Source organism: Sciurus vulgaris (assembly GCF_902686455.1).
Source record: "Sciurus vulgaris genome assembly, chromosome: 5".
Lineage (NCBI taxonomy): Eukaryota > Metazoa > Chordata > Mammalia > Rodentia > Sciuridae > Sciurus > Sciurus vulgaris.
Window position 1 is genome coordinate 99,839,444 of NC_136465.1, and position 18,531 is coordinate 99,857,974.

Genomic DNA, 18,531 nt, shown 5'->3' on the forward strand with positions numbered 1-18,531 from the left:
CTCTACAATGAGAACTACAGAACACTAAAGAAAGAAATCGAAGAAAACCTTAGAAGATGGAAAGATCTCCCATGTTCTTGGATAGGCCGAATTAATATTGTCAAAATGGCCATACTTCCAAAAGTGCTATACAGATTCAATGCAATCCCAATTAAAACTCCAATGACGTACCTTACAGAAATAGAGCAAGCAATCATGAAATTCATCTGGAAGAATAAGAAACCCAGAATAGCTAAAGCAATCCTTCGCAGGAAAAATGAAGCAGGGGGTATCGCAATACCCGAACTTCAACTTTATTACAAAGCAATAGTAACAAAGACGGCATGGTACTGGTACCAAAATAGACAGGTAGATCAATGGTACAGAATAGAGGACACGGACACAAACCCAAATAAATACAACTTTCTAATACTAGACAAAGGTGCCAAAAATATGCAATGGAGAAAAGATAGCCTCTTCAACAAATGGTGCTGGGAGAATTGGAAATCCATATGCAACAGAATGAAACTAAACCCATATCTCTCACCCTGCACAAAACTCAACTCAAAATGGATTAAGGACCTTGGAATCAGACCAGAGACTCTGCAGATTATAGAAGAAAAAGTAGGTCCCGATCTTCAACATGTCGGGCTAGGACCAGACTTCCTCAACAGGACTCCCATAGCACAAGAAATAAAAGCAAGAATCAATAACTGGGATAGATTCAAACTAAAAAGCTTTCTCTCAGCAAAGGAAACTATCAGTAATGTGAAGAAAGAGCCTACAGAGTGGGAGAATATCTTTGCCAATCATACTTCAGATAGAGCACTAATCTCCAGAATCTATAAAGAACTCAAAAAACTCTACATCAAGAATACAAATAATCCAATCGACAAATGGGCTAAGGAAATGAACAGACACTTCACAGAAGAAGATGTACAAGCAATCAATAAACATATGAAAAAATGTTCAACATCTCTAGTAATAAGAGAAATGCAAATCAAAACCACCCTAAGATTCCATCTCACCCCAATTAGAATGGCGATTATCAAAAATACAAGCAACAGGTGTTGGCGAGGATGTGGGGAGAAAGGTACACTCATACATTGCTGGTGGGGCTGCAAATTAGTGCAGCCACTCTGGAAAGCAGTGTGGAGATTCCTTAGAAAACTTGGAATGGACCCTCCATTTGACCCAGCTATCCCACTCCTTGGCCTATACCCAAAGGATCTAAAATCAGCATACTACAGAGATACAGCCACATCAATGTTCATAGCTGCTCAATTCACAATAGCCAGACTATGGAACCAACCTAGATGCCCTTCAATTGACGAGTGGATAAAGAAACTGTGGTATATATACACAATGGAATATTACTCAGCCATAAAGAATGACAAAATTATGGCATTTGCAGGCAAATGGATGAAATTGGAGAATATCATGCTAAGTGAGATAAGCCAATCTCAAAAAGACAAGGGACGAATGATATCGCTAATAAGTGGAGGATGACACATAATGGGGGGGAGGGAAGGGTTAGTGTTAGGGTTAGAGTTAGGGTTAGGGAGGGGGGCAAGTATGGAGGAAGAAAGTACTGTATAGAGGGTAAAGAGGGATGGGAGGGGTGGGGGGAAGGGGAAAAAATAACAGAATGAATCAAACAACATTATTGTATGTGGATTTATGATTACACAAATGGTATGCCTTTGCGCCATGTACAAAGAGAGAGACAACATGTATCCCATTTGTTTACAATAAAATTAAAAAAAAAAAAAAAAAAAAAAAAAAGAGTGAGTGCTGTGAGTGAAGCTGCCCAGATGGAAATAGATCAGGTCTTATAGGAAATCTAGGCCATGAATTGAATAAAGATCACAGAATTTTAAAATCTATAAGACAAACTGATTTCATGTTTTGAGGTCTGCCTAGGAGTTAGCAAACTTTTTCTATGAAGGTAAACATTTTAGGTTTTGCAGGCCATTCAGTTTCTCATACAGCTACCCCCACTGAAAAGCAGCCATAGACAATACCTAAACCAATTATTGTGCCTTTGTTCCGATAAAGCTTTATTTACAAAAAAGGCAGTGGGCTGGAGTTGGCCCATAGAGATAGTAATATTTAACAACCCCTGGTCTGCCCTATTAGTTTAACAAAGATTACAGAATAAAACATTTACAATAGAAACTAAATCAGTGTTGGCAAATATAAGCTATCTCATCATCTGGAGATAGTCCGAGGGTTGGTTTAAATTCTGGGTTGGCAAAAGGGTGTCCTGCATTTTCCAGGGAAAGAAAAGTGAGGAGGAAGATGGCTTTATCTCAACATAAGCAGCCTGGAAGAACCCATGTCATAAGAATTCCAGCTCTGTTGTCCTAAGCAATAGTCAGGCTAGCTTTTCCATAAACACACTGAGGTCACCCTTGCTTCTCCTCCCATATAGAGTTAAGGCCCTTCTGATTTCCAAGCTCCCTTAATCCCAAGGCATTTGCAGAGCACTAAATCATGTTGAGGGTGGTTTTATGGATTCCTTCCTGCCTAGTTCATCCTCAGTTTCCCTTGCTTCCTTGCCAACAACTGGGATTCCTATAATCAAGGAATGAGCTTTCTTTCCACTCCCAGAGACAAGGTGAAAAGATGCACTTCCCATGTGAAATAACACCTAGTTGCAGCACAGATAGTCGGCAAGCATGTAGTTGAATCCTTTAGCTTTACTAGACAGAGAAGGCTGAAGAGAATCCAGGGCAGGATCAGCAAACTCAAATGATCACAAGGGTTTGTAAATAGCATTAGTAACTACAGGGATGTAGAGAAAAGGTAGACATTAAAGGAATAGTCAAGTTACTGCTCACTAGAGATGATATTTGTCCTCTGGGAAGGTAGGCCAAATGCTGCCTGAATTTCTGATTTTTTTTTTTTTTTAAGAGAAACTAGAGATTTAAAAAAACACGAAACTGTTTGTGAAGTCAGATATTCCTAAGTATTAGCTACCAAATGAAAAACTTTGATAACATTTTGCAAGCCAAAGTAAGATGTGAGACCTAAGACATCTACAGGCTAGTTAGTCTATGGGCCACTTTAGTAAACCCTACTCTGAAAGCACTTGATGTCTGAATTGATGGAAAGAACACTGGAATGCGTCCCTTCCCATGGTGCCCACTACAGTACTGACTGCAAACATAGGAACACATTTGGGAAAGTGGTTGGTAGCCAGGGACTGTCAAATTATTGAATACTCTAGGCTAGGTAACAACTCCTTGGGATTTTAAAAAGTATATTTCAGTGTTGGGGGTGTAGCCTAGTAGAGCATTTGCCTTACACACAGATAGGCCTGGGTTCAATCCCCAGCAACACACACATGTACACACACACACACACACACTCACACACACATATATTTTATTTGCACATCATAGCAGTTGTATACTATTTAAATGCTCAGTTACGTATTTTCCCCATCAGGCAATTTATTCTCCCCTCAAGTACCCACAATCTTAAGTATTATAGTTAATATGAAACACTGAAATTTCGTTAAGAAGCCAGTTATTGGTAGTGTGACATGAATTGATTTGTTATATTTCCTTATATTTATTAAAAGATATATTTAGTGTAGAACAATTAGCATTTTATAATTACCATTATAAATAATAGACATATGTCTCCCTGATTGACTCTTTTGAGTGTTTCTATCATTGACATGTTGAAATTTGAATTATTTTTTTTTCCTTTAGAAACATCTTTTATAGGATGTTTTTACATAATGTATTCCAGGCACCACAATATGGTAAACACATTCCTTTTATTGAAATAACACTCTCCTTATTCATATATACAAATAGCATTCTTAGAAACATCTTTTATTCATGTGCCTTACAGAGTTTATTATATGCTGTATAGTGTGGTAAACACATTCTTTAATGAAATACTGCTATGCTTATTCCCTTATGTAACTGGTATTCTTAGAAACTTCTTTTATACACGTGTCTTTACAGACCATGCCCCACAGTGTTCCAATGACCTTCTGTAACAACAAGTTTTGGTTTTTACTTCTCCCCATTTCCCAGTTTTAACTGGGCACAAGGCTGCCCAGAGTAAAAGCTTCATTCTTTCACCTCCCTTGCAGCAACCAGCAACGGCCAATAGAATATGAGAAAAAGCAATATGAGAGCAATGAACATGTCCTTAAAGACAGAGGGTCTATCCCTCACTTCAGCCCACTGCTGGACACACAATCCAGATGACAAGCTAGCTCGGCTCATGAGGACCGAGTAGAAGGTAGGGCAACAAGAGAGGAGGAGCCTGGTTCCTGGATAACCTCCTGGAGCAGAGATTCCCCACTGATCTTGACTACTGCCTCCATTCTGGTACAAGAGAGAGAAAATCTTCCATCTTGACTGACTTATTCTCATGTAGGTTTCTGTTACATCAGCCAAACCTACATCCCCACCAAACCTATTTTTTAATATTTGTAAGATAAAAAATACTTAAAATCATTTATAAAATTTAAGTTCAGATGAATAAATACAAAAATAAATATAAAGCAAAACAGTTTATGTGAGCATCTAATAGCCTGATGTCTTTGTTACTTTTTCTAGTTTATTTTTTCACTCACAGTTATTCAGCAAATGCTTATTGAAGAGCAGCATTGTGTTTTAAACACTGAAGGAACAGTGAAGCACTATGAGGGACACCTCAGTGAATTAAAAAGTACTTTCTGCCAGCAGATTTCAAGGTAGTTGTAGAGATACAATGTTTATGGAACGGTGGCATGTGACAAGTGCCATGGAAACAGTCCCAGGGAAGGTACAGCAGCTCAGAAGAGAGACCCCTGTTACCTGTGGGTTTTCATGGCCAAGAGGTCATCTGAGCTGGCTCTGACTTGATTACAACTAAAAAAAAAATATTACATTGATAACACTGTAGATATGTTTTGTTAATGGGTAATTTGTCACCATTCTTTCAGATTTTTTTTTTTTTCAAACCAGGGATTGAACCCAGGACACTTAACCACTGAGCCACATCTCCAGTCCTTTTTCATATTTTATTTAGAGACAGGATCTCTCTAAGTTGCTTAGGGCCCCACTAAGTTTCTGAGGTTGACTTTGAACCTGTGATCCTCCTGCCTCAGTCCTCCCGAGCCACTGGGATTAGAGACGTGTGCCACTATGCCCCATTGTTCTTTCAGATTTGATCCTGAAGCCTATGTAAGTTTTCTCATCTTAATCTCAAACATATTTTATTGCGATTATTTTTTTTTAAATTGTGTAATCATAAATTTACATAGAGTAATGCTGTTTGATTCATTCTGTTATTTTTTCCCTTCCCCCCACCCCTCCCACCCCTCTTTTCCCTCTATACAGTAGTTCCTTCCTCCATACTTGCCCCCCTCCCTAACCCTAACTCTAACCCTAACACTAACCCTTCCCTCCCCCCATTATGTGTCATCCTCCACTTATTAGTGATATCATTCGTCCTTTGGCTTTTTGAGATTGGCTTATCTCACTTAGCATGATATTCTCCAATTTCATCCATTTGCCTGCAAATGCCATAATTTTATCATTCTTTATGGCTGAGTAATATTCCATTGTATATATATATATATATATATATCACAGTTTCTTTATCCATTCATCAATTGAAGGACATCTAGGTTGGTTCCACAGTCTGGCTATTGTGAATTGAGCAGCTATGAACATTGATGTGGCTGTATCTCTATAGTATGCTGATTTTAAGTCCTTTGGGTATAGGCCAAGGAGTGGGATAGCTGGGTCAAATGGTGGTTCCATTCCAAGTTTTCTAAGGAATCTCCACACTGCTTTCCAGAGTGGCTGCACTAATTTGCAGCCCCACCAGCAATGTATGAGTGTACCTTTCTCCCCACATCCTCGCCAACACCTGTTGTTGCTCGTATTCTTGATAATCGCCATTCTAATTGGGGTGAGATGGAATCTTAGGGTGGTTTTGATTTGCATTTCTCTTATTACTAGAGATGTTGAACATTTTTCCATATGTTTGTTGATTGCTTGTAGATCTTCTTCTGTGAAGTGTCTATTCATTTCCTTAGCCCATTTGTTGACTGGATTATTTGAATTCTTGGAGTAGAGTTTTTTGAGTTCTTTATAGATTCTGGAGATTAGTGCTCTATCTGAAGTATGAATGGCAAAGATATTCTCCCACTCTGTAGGCTCTTTCTTCGCATTGCTGATAGTTTCCTTTGCTGAGAGAAAGCTTTTTAGTTTGAATCTATCCCAGTGGTTGATTCTAGCTTTTATTTCTTGTGCTATGGGAGTCCTGTTAAGGAAGTCTGGTCCTAGACCAACAAGGTGAAGATTTGGACCTACTTTTTCTTCTATAATCTGCAGGGTCTCTGGTCTGATTCCAAGGTCCTTAATCCATTTTGAGTTTAGTTTCGTGCATGGTGAGAGATATGGGTTTAGTTTCATTCTGTTGCATATGGATTTCCAATTCTCCCAGCACCATTTGTTGAAGAGGCTATCTTTTCTCCATTGCATATTTTTGGCCCCTTTGTCTAGTATGAGAAAATTGTATTTATTTGGGTTTGTGTCCGTGTCCTCTATTCTGTACCATTGATCTACCTTTCTATTTTGGTACCAATACCATGCCGTTTTTGTTACTATTGCTTTGTAGTAGAGTTGAAGATCTGGTATTGCAATACCCCCTGTTTCACTCTTCCTGCTGAGGATTGCTTTAGCTATTCTGGGTTTCTTATTCTTCCAGATGAATTTCATAATTGCTTGCTCTATTTCTGTAAGGTACGTCATTGGGATTTTAATTGGAATTGCATTGAATTTGTATAGCACTTTAGGTAGTATGGCCATTTTGACAATATTAATTCTTCCTATCCAAGAACATGGAAATCCTAGGACAGTAGACTCCTTTTTCATCCTACTAAGAATTAAATATATATTTATATACTTATTATTATTATTATTATTATTTTTCACGGTGCTGGGGATTGAACCCAGGGCCTTGTGCTTGCAAGGCAAGCACTCTACCAATTGAGCTATATCCCCAGCCCCTATATTTATATACTTCTGTTAACAAAATAAATTAGAAAAAGTAACAATGACATCATGCTATTAGATGCTAATTATATATAATTCTGTGTGTGTATATTTATATATGTTTATTACATATATAATTTCTAAGGAAACCATCCAGTGTTACTTTAAGGGTATACTTTGCTTTTTGTGATTTATTTTGGACTGGGGGGTTAGCTCAGTGGTAGAGTACTTCCCTAACATGGACAAGGCCTATGCTAGGGATTCAATCCCTAGCATCCAAAGAAAATTATATGTATATGGTTTATTTTGCAGACTAATGTAATTTTTTTCATGATTAGGTCCACTAGAGTGTTTGATGGCAGTTTTGTAAGACCCAAATTTTAGTTTTATGAATCTTCTTTATCCTATCTAATTCAGGTTGAATATGAAGGCTTAAAGCATGAGATCAAGCGATTCGAGGAGGAGACAGTGCTGCTGAACAGCCAGCTGGAAGATGCCATCCGATTGAAAGAGATCGCTGAGCACCAGCTGGAAGAAGCGCTGGAGACCCTGAAAAATGAAAGGGAGCAAAAGAACAACCTGCGCAAGGAGCTCTCCCAGTACATCACCCTCAGCGATAACCACATCAGCATCTCGGTAGATGGCCTCAAGTTTGCTGAGGACGGGAGTGAACCGAACAACGACGACAAAATGAACGGGCACATCCACGGACCGCTAGTGAAACTGAACGGAGACTACCGGACACCCGCCTTAAGGAAAGGAGAGTCCCTGCACCCTGTCTCTGACTTATTCAGTGAGCTGAACATTTCGGAGATTCAGAAGTTGAAGCAGCAGCTTATGCAGGTAAGAACTTTGCTTAGGGCTGCGAGAATTGTAGATGGCAATATTGTAGTTTGCATGTAGTGTGTTGTGGGATTTTTGATTCTCATGATTTAGTTCCAAATTGATTTTTAAAACATTGTTTCTTCAAACAGAAATTGAAGGCACAGTATTTTAGAAAGGCATGACAGAAGGGATGTTGAAAAGAAGTCTCTCATTTATATCACTTTAAGAAATGAATTTCTTAATGTGGTACATACACACAATGGAATATTACTCAACTATAAAGGAGAATGAAATTATGGCATTTGCCGGTAAATGGATGGAAGTGTAGACTATCATGCTAAGTGAAATAAACCAATCCCAAAAACCCAGAGGCCTAAAGTTCTCTCTGCTATGTGGATGCTGACTCATCATTGTTGGGGGTGCGGAGTGGAGGTTCACCAGATTGGGTCAGGAGAGAGTGGGGAGGAGGAGAATGAGGAAGACAGTAGAATGAACTGGATATCACTTTCCCATGTTCATTTAGAAAACATAACCAGGGTAACTCCACGTCACGTACACCAGAAATAAGAACTTACACTCCATGTACGTATGATATGTCAAAATATCCTACTGTCATGTACACACAAGTGAAACATCAGAAAATGCAGTTTTTCCATCACAGGTAGCTGCATTTCTAGCTTCTAGATTAATGGTTACATTTCCCAGGAGTACTTTAAGCCTTAAAAAACAACAAGGACCTTCTGTATACAAAATGGCCAGGATACTCTATGATTAAAACCACAGAACAGGTATGAATCTGAAACCAACAGATTCTAGATATTTCCACATAAACTAAACTTTAAATTTTTAGCATCTTCAAATCATATGTATTGAGAAGAGTCAGGGACTTCACCTTATTTCACTATAATAGGATTTTCTTATTTAGAGTCCTTCCCCTTTGTCATCTCTTAGTCCAGTGCCATTGGAAATATTACAGAACAGTGGTACCGCCATTGCCTGGGGGTTTATTTGAACTACAAATTGCTGGACCCATATAGATCTACTGATCCAGGAATCTGGCTTGTTAGGTGGTTAAATTTGGAACAAATCTTCAATCTCATGCCTCCAAGATTTTTTATGTATAGCTGATAATTAGAGACTGTTAAGACTCTAGCAATCATGTATTTTATAGCAAACAGAGCTTCTAATTTTCTTCTTCCAAAGAAATGAAACTAGCAGAATTAAAGACTAGAGAGCCAATAAAGTTAATTTGTTAATAGGTTTATTTTTAATACTGTATCAAGAGTTAGCATGCCCTACACTTTACCACCCCAGTGCTTGTGGCTGCTAAAAGATAATTTGTTTTTGCAATCTTTAATTTGAATCAAGATAAGAGGACATGACCACTGGAAGAAAACCAATTTCATACAGCATTTCTCCTAACCACAAAATCCAGTTCTTTCTGTGTAATACTTTTCTATATCTTTTTGCTCAGTTTATACTAATACAAGTAGGTTGATAGAAATAGAAAACATCTCTCTTCTTGAAAAAGTTATACATGATAAATATATTCACAAAAATTTGTGCCACAAATTAAATAGCATTAAATATATGATTAGTATATTTTCAATTATCACGTTAATGACTTTGGATGGAATAAAAAAGAAGTGAGTTGAGGCTTTTTGTTTCTCTATTTTATTTTGTTGGCAGGGTAGAAGATTTTAGGAACTGGTGCTTCAAGCGTAAGACAGCTCAAAAGTTTTCAACCAGGTCATTTGTTGGGTGAAAGCTCAAAGCTCTTCTCACACTTGACCTTAAATGTAATTGGAATTGGGAAATACAAAGTCCAAAAAAGAGAAGTAGTTTAATAAAAAAGAGTGGTGGAAAAATAAAATAAGTCAACAGAGTGACATATGCATGTGGGACAATTCCTCACTTTCTGAGACTGTCTCCCAAGTTACAGGAGGTTTAGCATCTCCAGCCCTAGCCTGTTAAGTACCAGTTACACCTCATTAGTCATTGTGATAACCAAAAATGTCCCACACATTTCAAATGCCCTGTCAGCTGCTAGATGAGATTCATTCTTAGAGCTACAACATTTTTCTTTCTATTAAATGGGGAGCCGTAATACCTTTCTTGAATGTTGTGAATGTTTATGAACTAATTAATATATGTGGATTGCTTAGAACAGAACCCAGTGCATAGTAAATGCTCAGTTCTTTGGAACTATGATTATTATTCCAACTCCATAGTGCCTTCAGTTTTGAAGCACCTGGTTTATTTAAGTATTGTTATTTTTGCTACTAGCATTAACTGTTGTTTTTGGACTATCAGCTCAAGAATTGTCACCTTGGAGAAGACTGAAATGTGCAACTGAGTGGAAAGGTCTGAAAAGGGATGTTCGTGTTGCAAAACATTAGAGTGAGAAAAACTGGAATAAACCCTTCCTCCGTATATACCCAAGGGCTGTGCGCCTTCAAGTCTTTCACCTGCACTCAGTTAATATGGACAGTACATAAAGATGGAGAGGGGCCCAGGCAGGCACGGATCACAAAGTTGGCTCCAAATTGAGTAATGAAAACCAGACTCAGCACAGGGAGGACTTTGCAGCTTCCAGCCTCACACCAACAACACTAACATCTAATTTTTTTTCTTTTTTCAAATAATCATTTATCTTCTCCTAATTAGCTGTGTGTTGGGGGTAGGGATACTGGGGATTAAACCCAGTGTGCTTTACCACTGAGTTACAGTCTCAGCCCTTTTAAAATTTTGAGATAGGTTCCTGCTAAATTGCCCAGGCTGGCTTTGCAGTCCTCCTGCCTCAGCCTCCTACATAGCTGGTATTACAGGCAAATGCCACCATGGCCAGCATGACCAGCATTTTTTTAGAAACCATATCAACTTTCCAGGGAATACCTTTCATTCAGCCTGTTGGATACAAGTGAAACAGTGTATATCTTCTTATGAATGATTGCTTAATAATGTGGTAGTTTTTCCTTAGCTGTGCATCCTTTTGGGTTTTGTTTATATAAATAAATTATAAAAACATTACAGGATACATTGCCAAGAAATTATTGTAATTGATCTTGATGTGAAGCTTGAAAATAGTGAGTAGCACTGTTCTAGGCATTCTGAAGAGAAGCCAATAAAATGCACTTCAAGTATTGCTACTTGAAATGCTTGAGGCCACGTGTTTTTAAAACTCAATTTTCAGAATATAGAAAGATAATATGTAGCATACACCATATTGTGTCATCCCCAATGGGGTCACATGTGGCACCCAACAATCACATAATATTAACGTTAAAATGTTGGGGGCTGTGCCATGTTGACCACATCGGCAGCGAGGAGGTTAATTGACATAAGCACACTCAGGTGATTTTATCGTCCACGCACACAATGTATGCGCATGTGTTCTGGAGCACTAATTGCCTGCTCGGAGCTTCTTGCCTAATCTTTGCGTAAGAGGCGTGGCCCTGCTCTCCGCCTCCTGGAGGTGATATAAGGGTAGGCGGAGCGAGACAGCGACACAGCAGCCATTAGCAGAAAAGCAGTAGAAGTCACATGCACAGAAGCAGCTAGACACGAACAGCAGCCAGAAGAAAGGAAAGACACGCGCGGCAGCAGCGAGTAGGGGCAGCGGCAGAAGGCGGAAGGCAGATCGCAGAACGGAAAACTGAGACGCATCACTAAAACACCTTAGGTAGACATACCCTTAGTTCACAGGATGCAGGACGCACCAGTAAGCAGCAGACCTTAAGTGAGGCGTAGCAAGTCTCTCTTCCTCTTAGCTCTAAGCAAAGCCTGTCCTACTCTCAAGGTCTCTCTTAAGCAAAGTCTCTCTTTCTCTCTTAAGCAAAGTCTCTCTCTCTCTCTCCTCTCAAAGCAAGTAAACCTCATTTCCTCTATTCTCTATAAACAAACAAGCAAGAAAGCAGTGTACTAAAGAGAAAGATAGAAGTAGCTCAGTTTCCAGTCCACCACCCATAAGACCCGTGCAAGTTGTTGCTGCAAGTGGATTTTGTACCGCAAAGAGCCAGCGACATTAAAATAGTAATGTTAATGTACAAATATGTAACAAATAATCCCACCATTATGTACAACTATAAAGCACCCATAAAAATGTGGAAAAAATTTAATACTGTTAAAATTTAATACTAAATGTTAAATAGTAGTATTAAAATATGTATAGTAAAGCATGCAAGTACTCATGAAGAGAAAAAAATGAGAACCTTATTTTTCATATAAAAGGCCTTAGATTGGTCAGGTGCACTTTTGCTACTCCACAGGAATTTAGGCCTGTCTGAATGTTGCCAAGTGAGTTATGACATAACTTCCATTTCAAGCTTTTTGGATATTGAAATTGTGGCCATTGTAGGTAGAGCTCAGGCTGCACTGTTAAGCAGGTCTCAATTTTGTATGCCTCAGCTTAGAGCATCAGTGTACTTGGTATTTTCATAGTCCCCTTGTCGCTAAGGATTTTTTTTTGACAAGTCTAAAGCGTTGCATCCAAATGAAAACCGTGTGCCTTCAAATCCAACATCTATGCTTAGTTAGCTCGACACTATGCAGTGTGCACTATGCAGTGTCGAGCTACACACGCTAGGATATAACTTCCTAAATGAGGTACTGTGCAGCTTTTAAGACTGTCTTCCTCATGATTCAGAACCCTTTCGATGGATATGAGGAATGAGTTCAAGAGATGTACTGTACAATGTGGTGGCTATAGTTAATAACAGTGCATTATATTCTTAAAAGTCACCAAGAGAGTAGATGTTTTGCAGATGATAAGATGAGGCAATACATACGTTAATTAGCTCAAAATATAGCCATTTCACAATGTATCCATATTTTACAACATCCTGTTGTACATGCAGAGTATGTACAATCTTTTATTTGTCAATTGAAGTTAATTAAATTTTGTATAAAAAGGAACCCCTTTAAAAACAGTGTATGTAGGCTCTACCCTGTTGGCCTTTTCTTATCTTAGAAGGCTCCAGCTATGTACATAAATTATGTTTTCCTATTTCTAGATATTTACTTAACCTGGTTCCAGGGGGGGGGGAAAAAAATCTGCACATCTTTCTGCCTTGGATGTCAGGAATGCTGGGTAGTTGTTTTCTCTGAGACTCCTTCACAAAGGAGGAAGGCAATACATTAGCATAGCACTAGTCCCTACCATGCCTTTGTTAGAAAAAAGAAACCAGGTCTCCTTCTTTAAGAGGTCATACTGCCATCTGCTGGGAAATGGTAATAAGATATAAAAAATCTACAGGGACTACAGTTTAAATCCTGCCTCTTCTTAGAATTGCACTGTGTACAATCTGCACAGTTATACTTTGAAGCCCCAGTAGTTATGCCAGGCTTCCTTTGTAGAACTGTGAAAAACAAATGGGCGGGTAAATATGAAACTATGTGTAATTCCTAAAACTAAATTATCATTACTGTCCTGGAACTATCATCAGTTTTTGAGGTGTCAAGGTCTCCCCTACTATTTGATTTAGACAATCAATACATAAACCATAAAAGTATGGGAAAGGTAGCTGATGGTAAACCTTGATTGAATTTAGGGGGTGCTTTTCTTCCCAGAGCAAATTGGTGTATTTTACTGCTCTAGGTCTTCTAAGATTATGGAATAAATTACAGAAATATTTAAATTTTTAAGTTTAACTAATGAAGTTTTTGTTTAACACAGAAACATATACACGAAAAATACAAGAGGGGTGGGGTGTAGCTCAGTGGTACAGCACTTGACTAGCATGTGCGAGACCAAGCTTGATCCCAGCACTACAAAAAAAATAATAATAATAATATAGTAAAGAAAGGTGTGTTTTTCCTCTAAGAGTCCCTATAAGCTTGACAGTAGGCCTCGACAGTAAACAACTCCATTAGTGTCATCCTTTATTCACTAGAAGAAAATTTGAGGGTATTACTTGATAAATTATTTTGGCTTTTTGTTGCCCTCAGGACCTTTCTGTTTCAAACAGATTATAATTGACATTTTCCAGTGACAGTGAAGGACCTTAATTAGTTTTATTAGAATGAAAATAAGTAGATCTTATCTGGAAAAACTAATTAAATTACTCTATACAAGGAGTCTGTGCTTATGCTGAAATTTCCACCTTTGATTTAAAAACAAACTTTTTAACTTTACATCCATATGGAGTCTGAGCAGGACCAGACTTTCAATTCTTAAAAATGAATTGATTTATATTTTAGTATCACATTGGATAATTTTACATGTGGTGTGAGAAAACAATGTTTCTATAAAATTGAAATTAATACATTTTGTTGAGCCTCGTAGGCTTGCTATTTGTCCAATAAGAGTTCAAATTTTTATTTGCTTAATTGGCTGGTGCTTATAACCACTCTAGGGGGAAGATCATGTCGTCCCTACGGTACAGATGTGGACTAGGGCACAACACGTTGCATCATGTGTTCAAGGTCACAGATCTAGCGAGTGGAGCTGCTCCACACAGTTGAATATTATCTCTGCTTGGCAAGGACTCATTCCATATGTATGGGATGAAGTTAATTACAAGTTTGGTCCGTTCCTGGTTCTTAAAACTCAAGAGACACCTTCCTAGTACCACTTAAGTGATTAAACTTCAGACTTGAGAGTCTTCATAAATTTGTAGGGAAGCAAATTTCCCACAGCCTTACTTTTTCTATTACATATCAACAAACATTAGAAGACTGTCTCTAAGCACAATCAGGGAAAGCCTCTGGGTAGTTTTTTGTTGTTGCTGTTTGTTTTCGTCTTTGTTGTAGACCAGGGCTGCGGAGATACCATTTACCATTCATGGAGCAAACAATCCTTCTGTCTGATGTGGTCGTTGGTTCACCAAGTTGAACAACCATCACTACCATCAATTTCAGAACATTTTCATCACAGCAAAAAGAAATCGTGGGCCAAGTGTGGTGGTGCACATCTGTAATCCCAGGGACTCAGAAGGCTGAGGCAGCGGGTGTAGCTCAATGGTAAAGTGCTCCTGGGTTCGATCCATAGTACCAAAAAGAGAAGAAAGAAACCATTAAGAGCCACTCTGCATTTTTGCCAGAAACCCCTGCCCTAAGCAGCCACTCATCTGTGAACTGCCTGTCTCTGTAGATTTGTCTATTGTGGATGTTTCATATTAATGGAACACATTGTCTTGTGTGACTAGCTTCTTAGCATTAACATGTTCAAGCTTCATCTATGCTGTAACACGTACCAGCACTTTATTCCTTTTTGTTGCCAAATAATATTCCATGGCATGAATGTATCATACTTTATTTGTCCACTTATCAGTTAATGGACATTTGAAATGGTTCCAGTTTTGAGTTATTATGAATAAATTATGCTGCTGTGAACATTCACCTACAAACTTTGGGTTGTGCATATGTTCTAATTCTCTTGGGTAGAATTCTAGGAGTAGAATTTCTGGGCCACATGATTAACTCTGTTTTACCTTCCAAGGAGCTGCCAGACTGTTTTCCTAAGTGGCCACCCCATTTTATACATCCATATGAGGGCTTTGATTCCTCTATTCTTCTAACACTTGTTGTTATCAGCCCTTTCAATCGTAGCTATCCTAGCAGGTGTGAGGTGGCATTTCATTATGATCTTGATTTGCATTTCTTCAACGACTAATGATATTGAGAATCTTTACATGAGCCTATTGGTCATTTGTAAATCTTTTTTGGAATAATGCCTGTTCACTTCCTTTGCACATTTTTTGACTGAGTGATTTCTTTTTATTATTTAATTATGAGGGTTTTTTAAAAATATATTCTGGATAGAAAATTCTCATCAGATATATGATTTGCAAATATTTTCTCCTGTTCTGTGGGTTGTCTTTTTACCTTGGTGGTGTTCATTGATGCATAAAAGTTTTTAATCTGGGGCTAGGGGTATAGTTCAGTTGTAGAACTGATACGTGTACAAGTCACTGGTCAAGCCCCAGCGGGGACACACACACAAAATTAATTTTGATGTTTATAGTTTATTTTGTTGTTATGTTGCTTTTGATGTCATTAAACTATTGCTTGGTCTGAGGTCATAAAGTTTTGTAAGTAGGTTTACTTCAAAGAACTTTACTGTTTAGCTCTTACATTCAGGTCTCTGATATGATTTGATGTAATTTTTATAAGCGATGTGAGGTAGGGGTTTCCTGTTATTATTTTACATGTGGGCATTCACTTATCCAAGCAACATTTGTTGAAAGACTGTTCTTTCCTTTCCTAATTGAGTAGTCTTGACACCTTTATCAAAAATCAATGTACCATAGATGTATGAGTCTATTTCTTACCTTTGAATTCTATTCCATTAATCTACATATCCACTTTCATGTTAGTACCACACTACCTTATTATTGCTTTACAGTACACTGTGCAGTTTGCTTTTGTTTCTTTTCTTTTCTTTCTTTCTTTTTTTTTTTTAATTGTGGTATTGGGGATTGAGCCCAGGGGCACTCTACTACTAAATCTATATACCCTACCCTTTTTAAAAGTTTGAAACAAAGTCTCACTAAGTTGCCCAGACTGGCCTCAAACTGTCTATCCTCCTGCCTCAGCCTCCTGAGGAACTAGGGTTACAGGTGTGTACCACCATCCCCAACTTGTTTGTCCTTTTCTGAAAACTTTTCTTAAGTTCATTTTTACCTGTTCAGTGTCCTTTGCATTTCCATGTGAATTTTATGATCATTTTGACAGTTTCTGTGAATTCAGCTGAGGTTTTGGTAGGGTTTGCATTGCATATGTATTTAATTAGGGAATATTTTCCTTTTAACATTAAGTCTTTTGGCCTAGGAACAGTGGATATTTATTTTTCCATTTGGGTCTTTTTTCTCTTTTTGGTTATGGAGATTGAACCCAGGAGTACCTTATTGCTGAGCTAACTCACCAACTCTTGTATTTTTTATTTTGAGACTGAGTTGCTTAGGGCCTCACTAAGTTGCTGAAGTTGTCTTTGAACTTGCAATACTCCTGTGTTGGCCTCCCAAGTCTCTGGACTTGGCTCATGCCCGACTTTAGGTCCTCTTAATTTTGCTTTATGGCTTTCAGAGTATACATTTTGCATTCTTTTGTTAAACTTTCCCTAAATATTTTTTCCTCTTTGATAGTGTTGTGAATACAATCATTTTACTAATTTCAGTTTTGATTTTTCATTGCTAGTATGTAGAAATACAATAGAGATTTGTATATCGATCTTTTATCCTGGAAACTTACTCTACTTGTTTATTTGTTCTAATAGTTTTTTAAAAGTGGATTTTTAAAAGAATTCTATATAAAAATCACATCATCTGCAAATAAAGATAATTATACTTTTTCCTTTTCAATGTAAATGCTTTTTATTTCATTTTCTTGCCTTATTTTCCCTGGCTAGAACTTTCAGTACTATGTTGAATAAAAGTGGCAGAAGCAATTAGTCATAGTCTTGTTTCTGATCTTAGCAGGAAAGGATTCAGTCTTTCACCATTAACTTTCATCATAGTTGCATCTGGAATATCCCCCAACATAGTCCCCAGTGAAGCAGTGTCCAGAGATGAGACTTTGGGGAAGTGACTGGAATCATAAGGTTTCTGATCTCATCATTAGAGTAATCCAGCTGGGCATGGTGGTGCATCCCTGTAATCCCAGCAGCTTGGAAGGCTGAGGCAGGAGGATTGCAAGTTTAAGACCAGCCTCAGCAATTTAGCAAGAAGCAACTTAGCAAGACTCTGTCTCAAAAAGTAAAAAACCTGGGGATGTGGCTCAGTTGTTAGTTGTCCCAGGGTTCAGTCCCTGGCACCAAAATCAAACCAAAACAAAAAATAGAGTAATCCATTGACTGGTTCACAGTTGAATGGACTATCAGGAGATGATGGAAACTGTAGGAGGTGGAGCCTAGTTAGAGGAAGCAGGTCTCTGGAGGTGCATCCTGGAAGGGTAGATCTTGTGCCTTGCCCTTCCTCACTTTCTTTCCCTCTGCTTTCTGGCCATCATGAGGTGAGCAGCTCTGGTCTGCCATGCCCTCTCTACCATGATGTTCTGCCTCACACAAGCCCATACCAATGGAGCCAGCCAGCCATGGACTGAAACCTCTGAAACCCTGAGCCAAAGTAATTCTTTCCTCCTCCAGGTTGATTTTTTTCACATATTTTGTCAACAGTGACAGAAAGCTGATTTACAGAAGTGTATACTGTGTGGCTGTTTCGTAGTTGCCTTTTATTGGTGTAAGGAAATTTCCTTTTATTCCTAGATTGTTGACATTCTTTTTCCCCCGTGAAGGCACCTTATATTTTGTCAAATGCTTTTCCTGCATGTGTTGAGATGATCATGTGCTTTTAGTCATGTGTTCTATTAAAACAGGGTATTACACTTATTGATTCTTGCATGTGAAATCAACATTACATCCCCAGGAAAAAATCCACTTCATTGTATTGTCTAATACTTTTTATGTTACTGGATTCAGTTTGCTAGTATTTTGTTCTGTATTCCTAATTGATATCAGTGTGTAATTTTCATTAATTGTATGTAGTATATTTGTCTGGTTTGGGTATCAGAGTAATACTAATATCCCAGAATAAGTTGGGAAGTGTGCCTCCCCCAGCCCCCCTCACCTTTTTTTTTTTTTTTTTGAGTCCTTTCCACCTGACTGACTTTTCTGTGTGCCTGTGTCTGTGAGTTCTTTTCACCACATCCTTTGAAATATGCGTTTTTATGATGGATTCTCTCACCTTTGATCTCTGTTACCCTTTTTTTATAGCAT

The 18,531-nt window shown here is 38.2% G+C and overlaps 1 protein-coding gene across 1 annotated transcript in view; it reads left to right on the forward strand.

Annotated features, from left to right (window-relative positions):
- Positions 1 to 18,531, forward strand: part of BICD1 (BICD cargo adaptor 1) — a 283,341-nt gene that overhangs the window by 220,962 nt on the left and 43,848 nt on the right. The window contains 1 exon segment of the mRNA XM_079139326.1: positions 7,413 to 7,838. Within this exon segment, the coding sequence (XP_078995452.1) occupies positions 7,413 to 7,838 (426 nt within the window).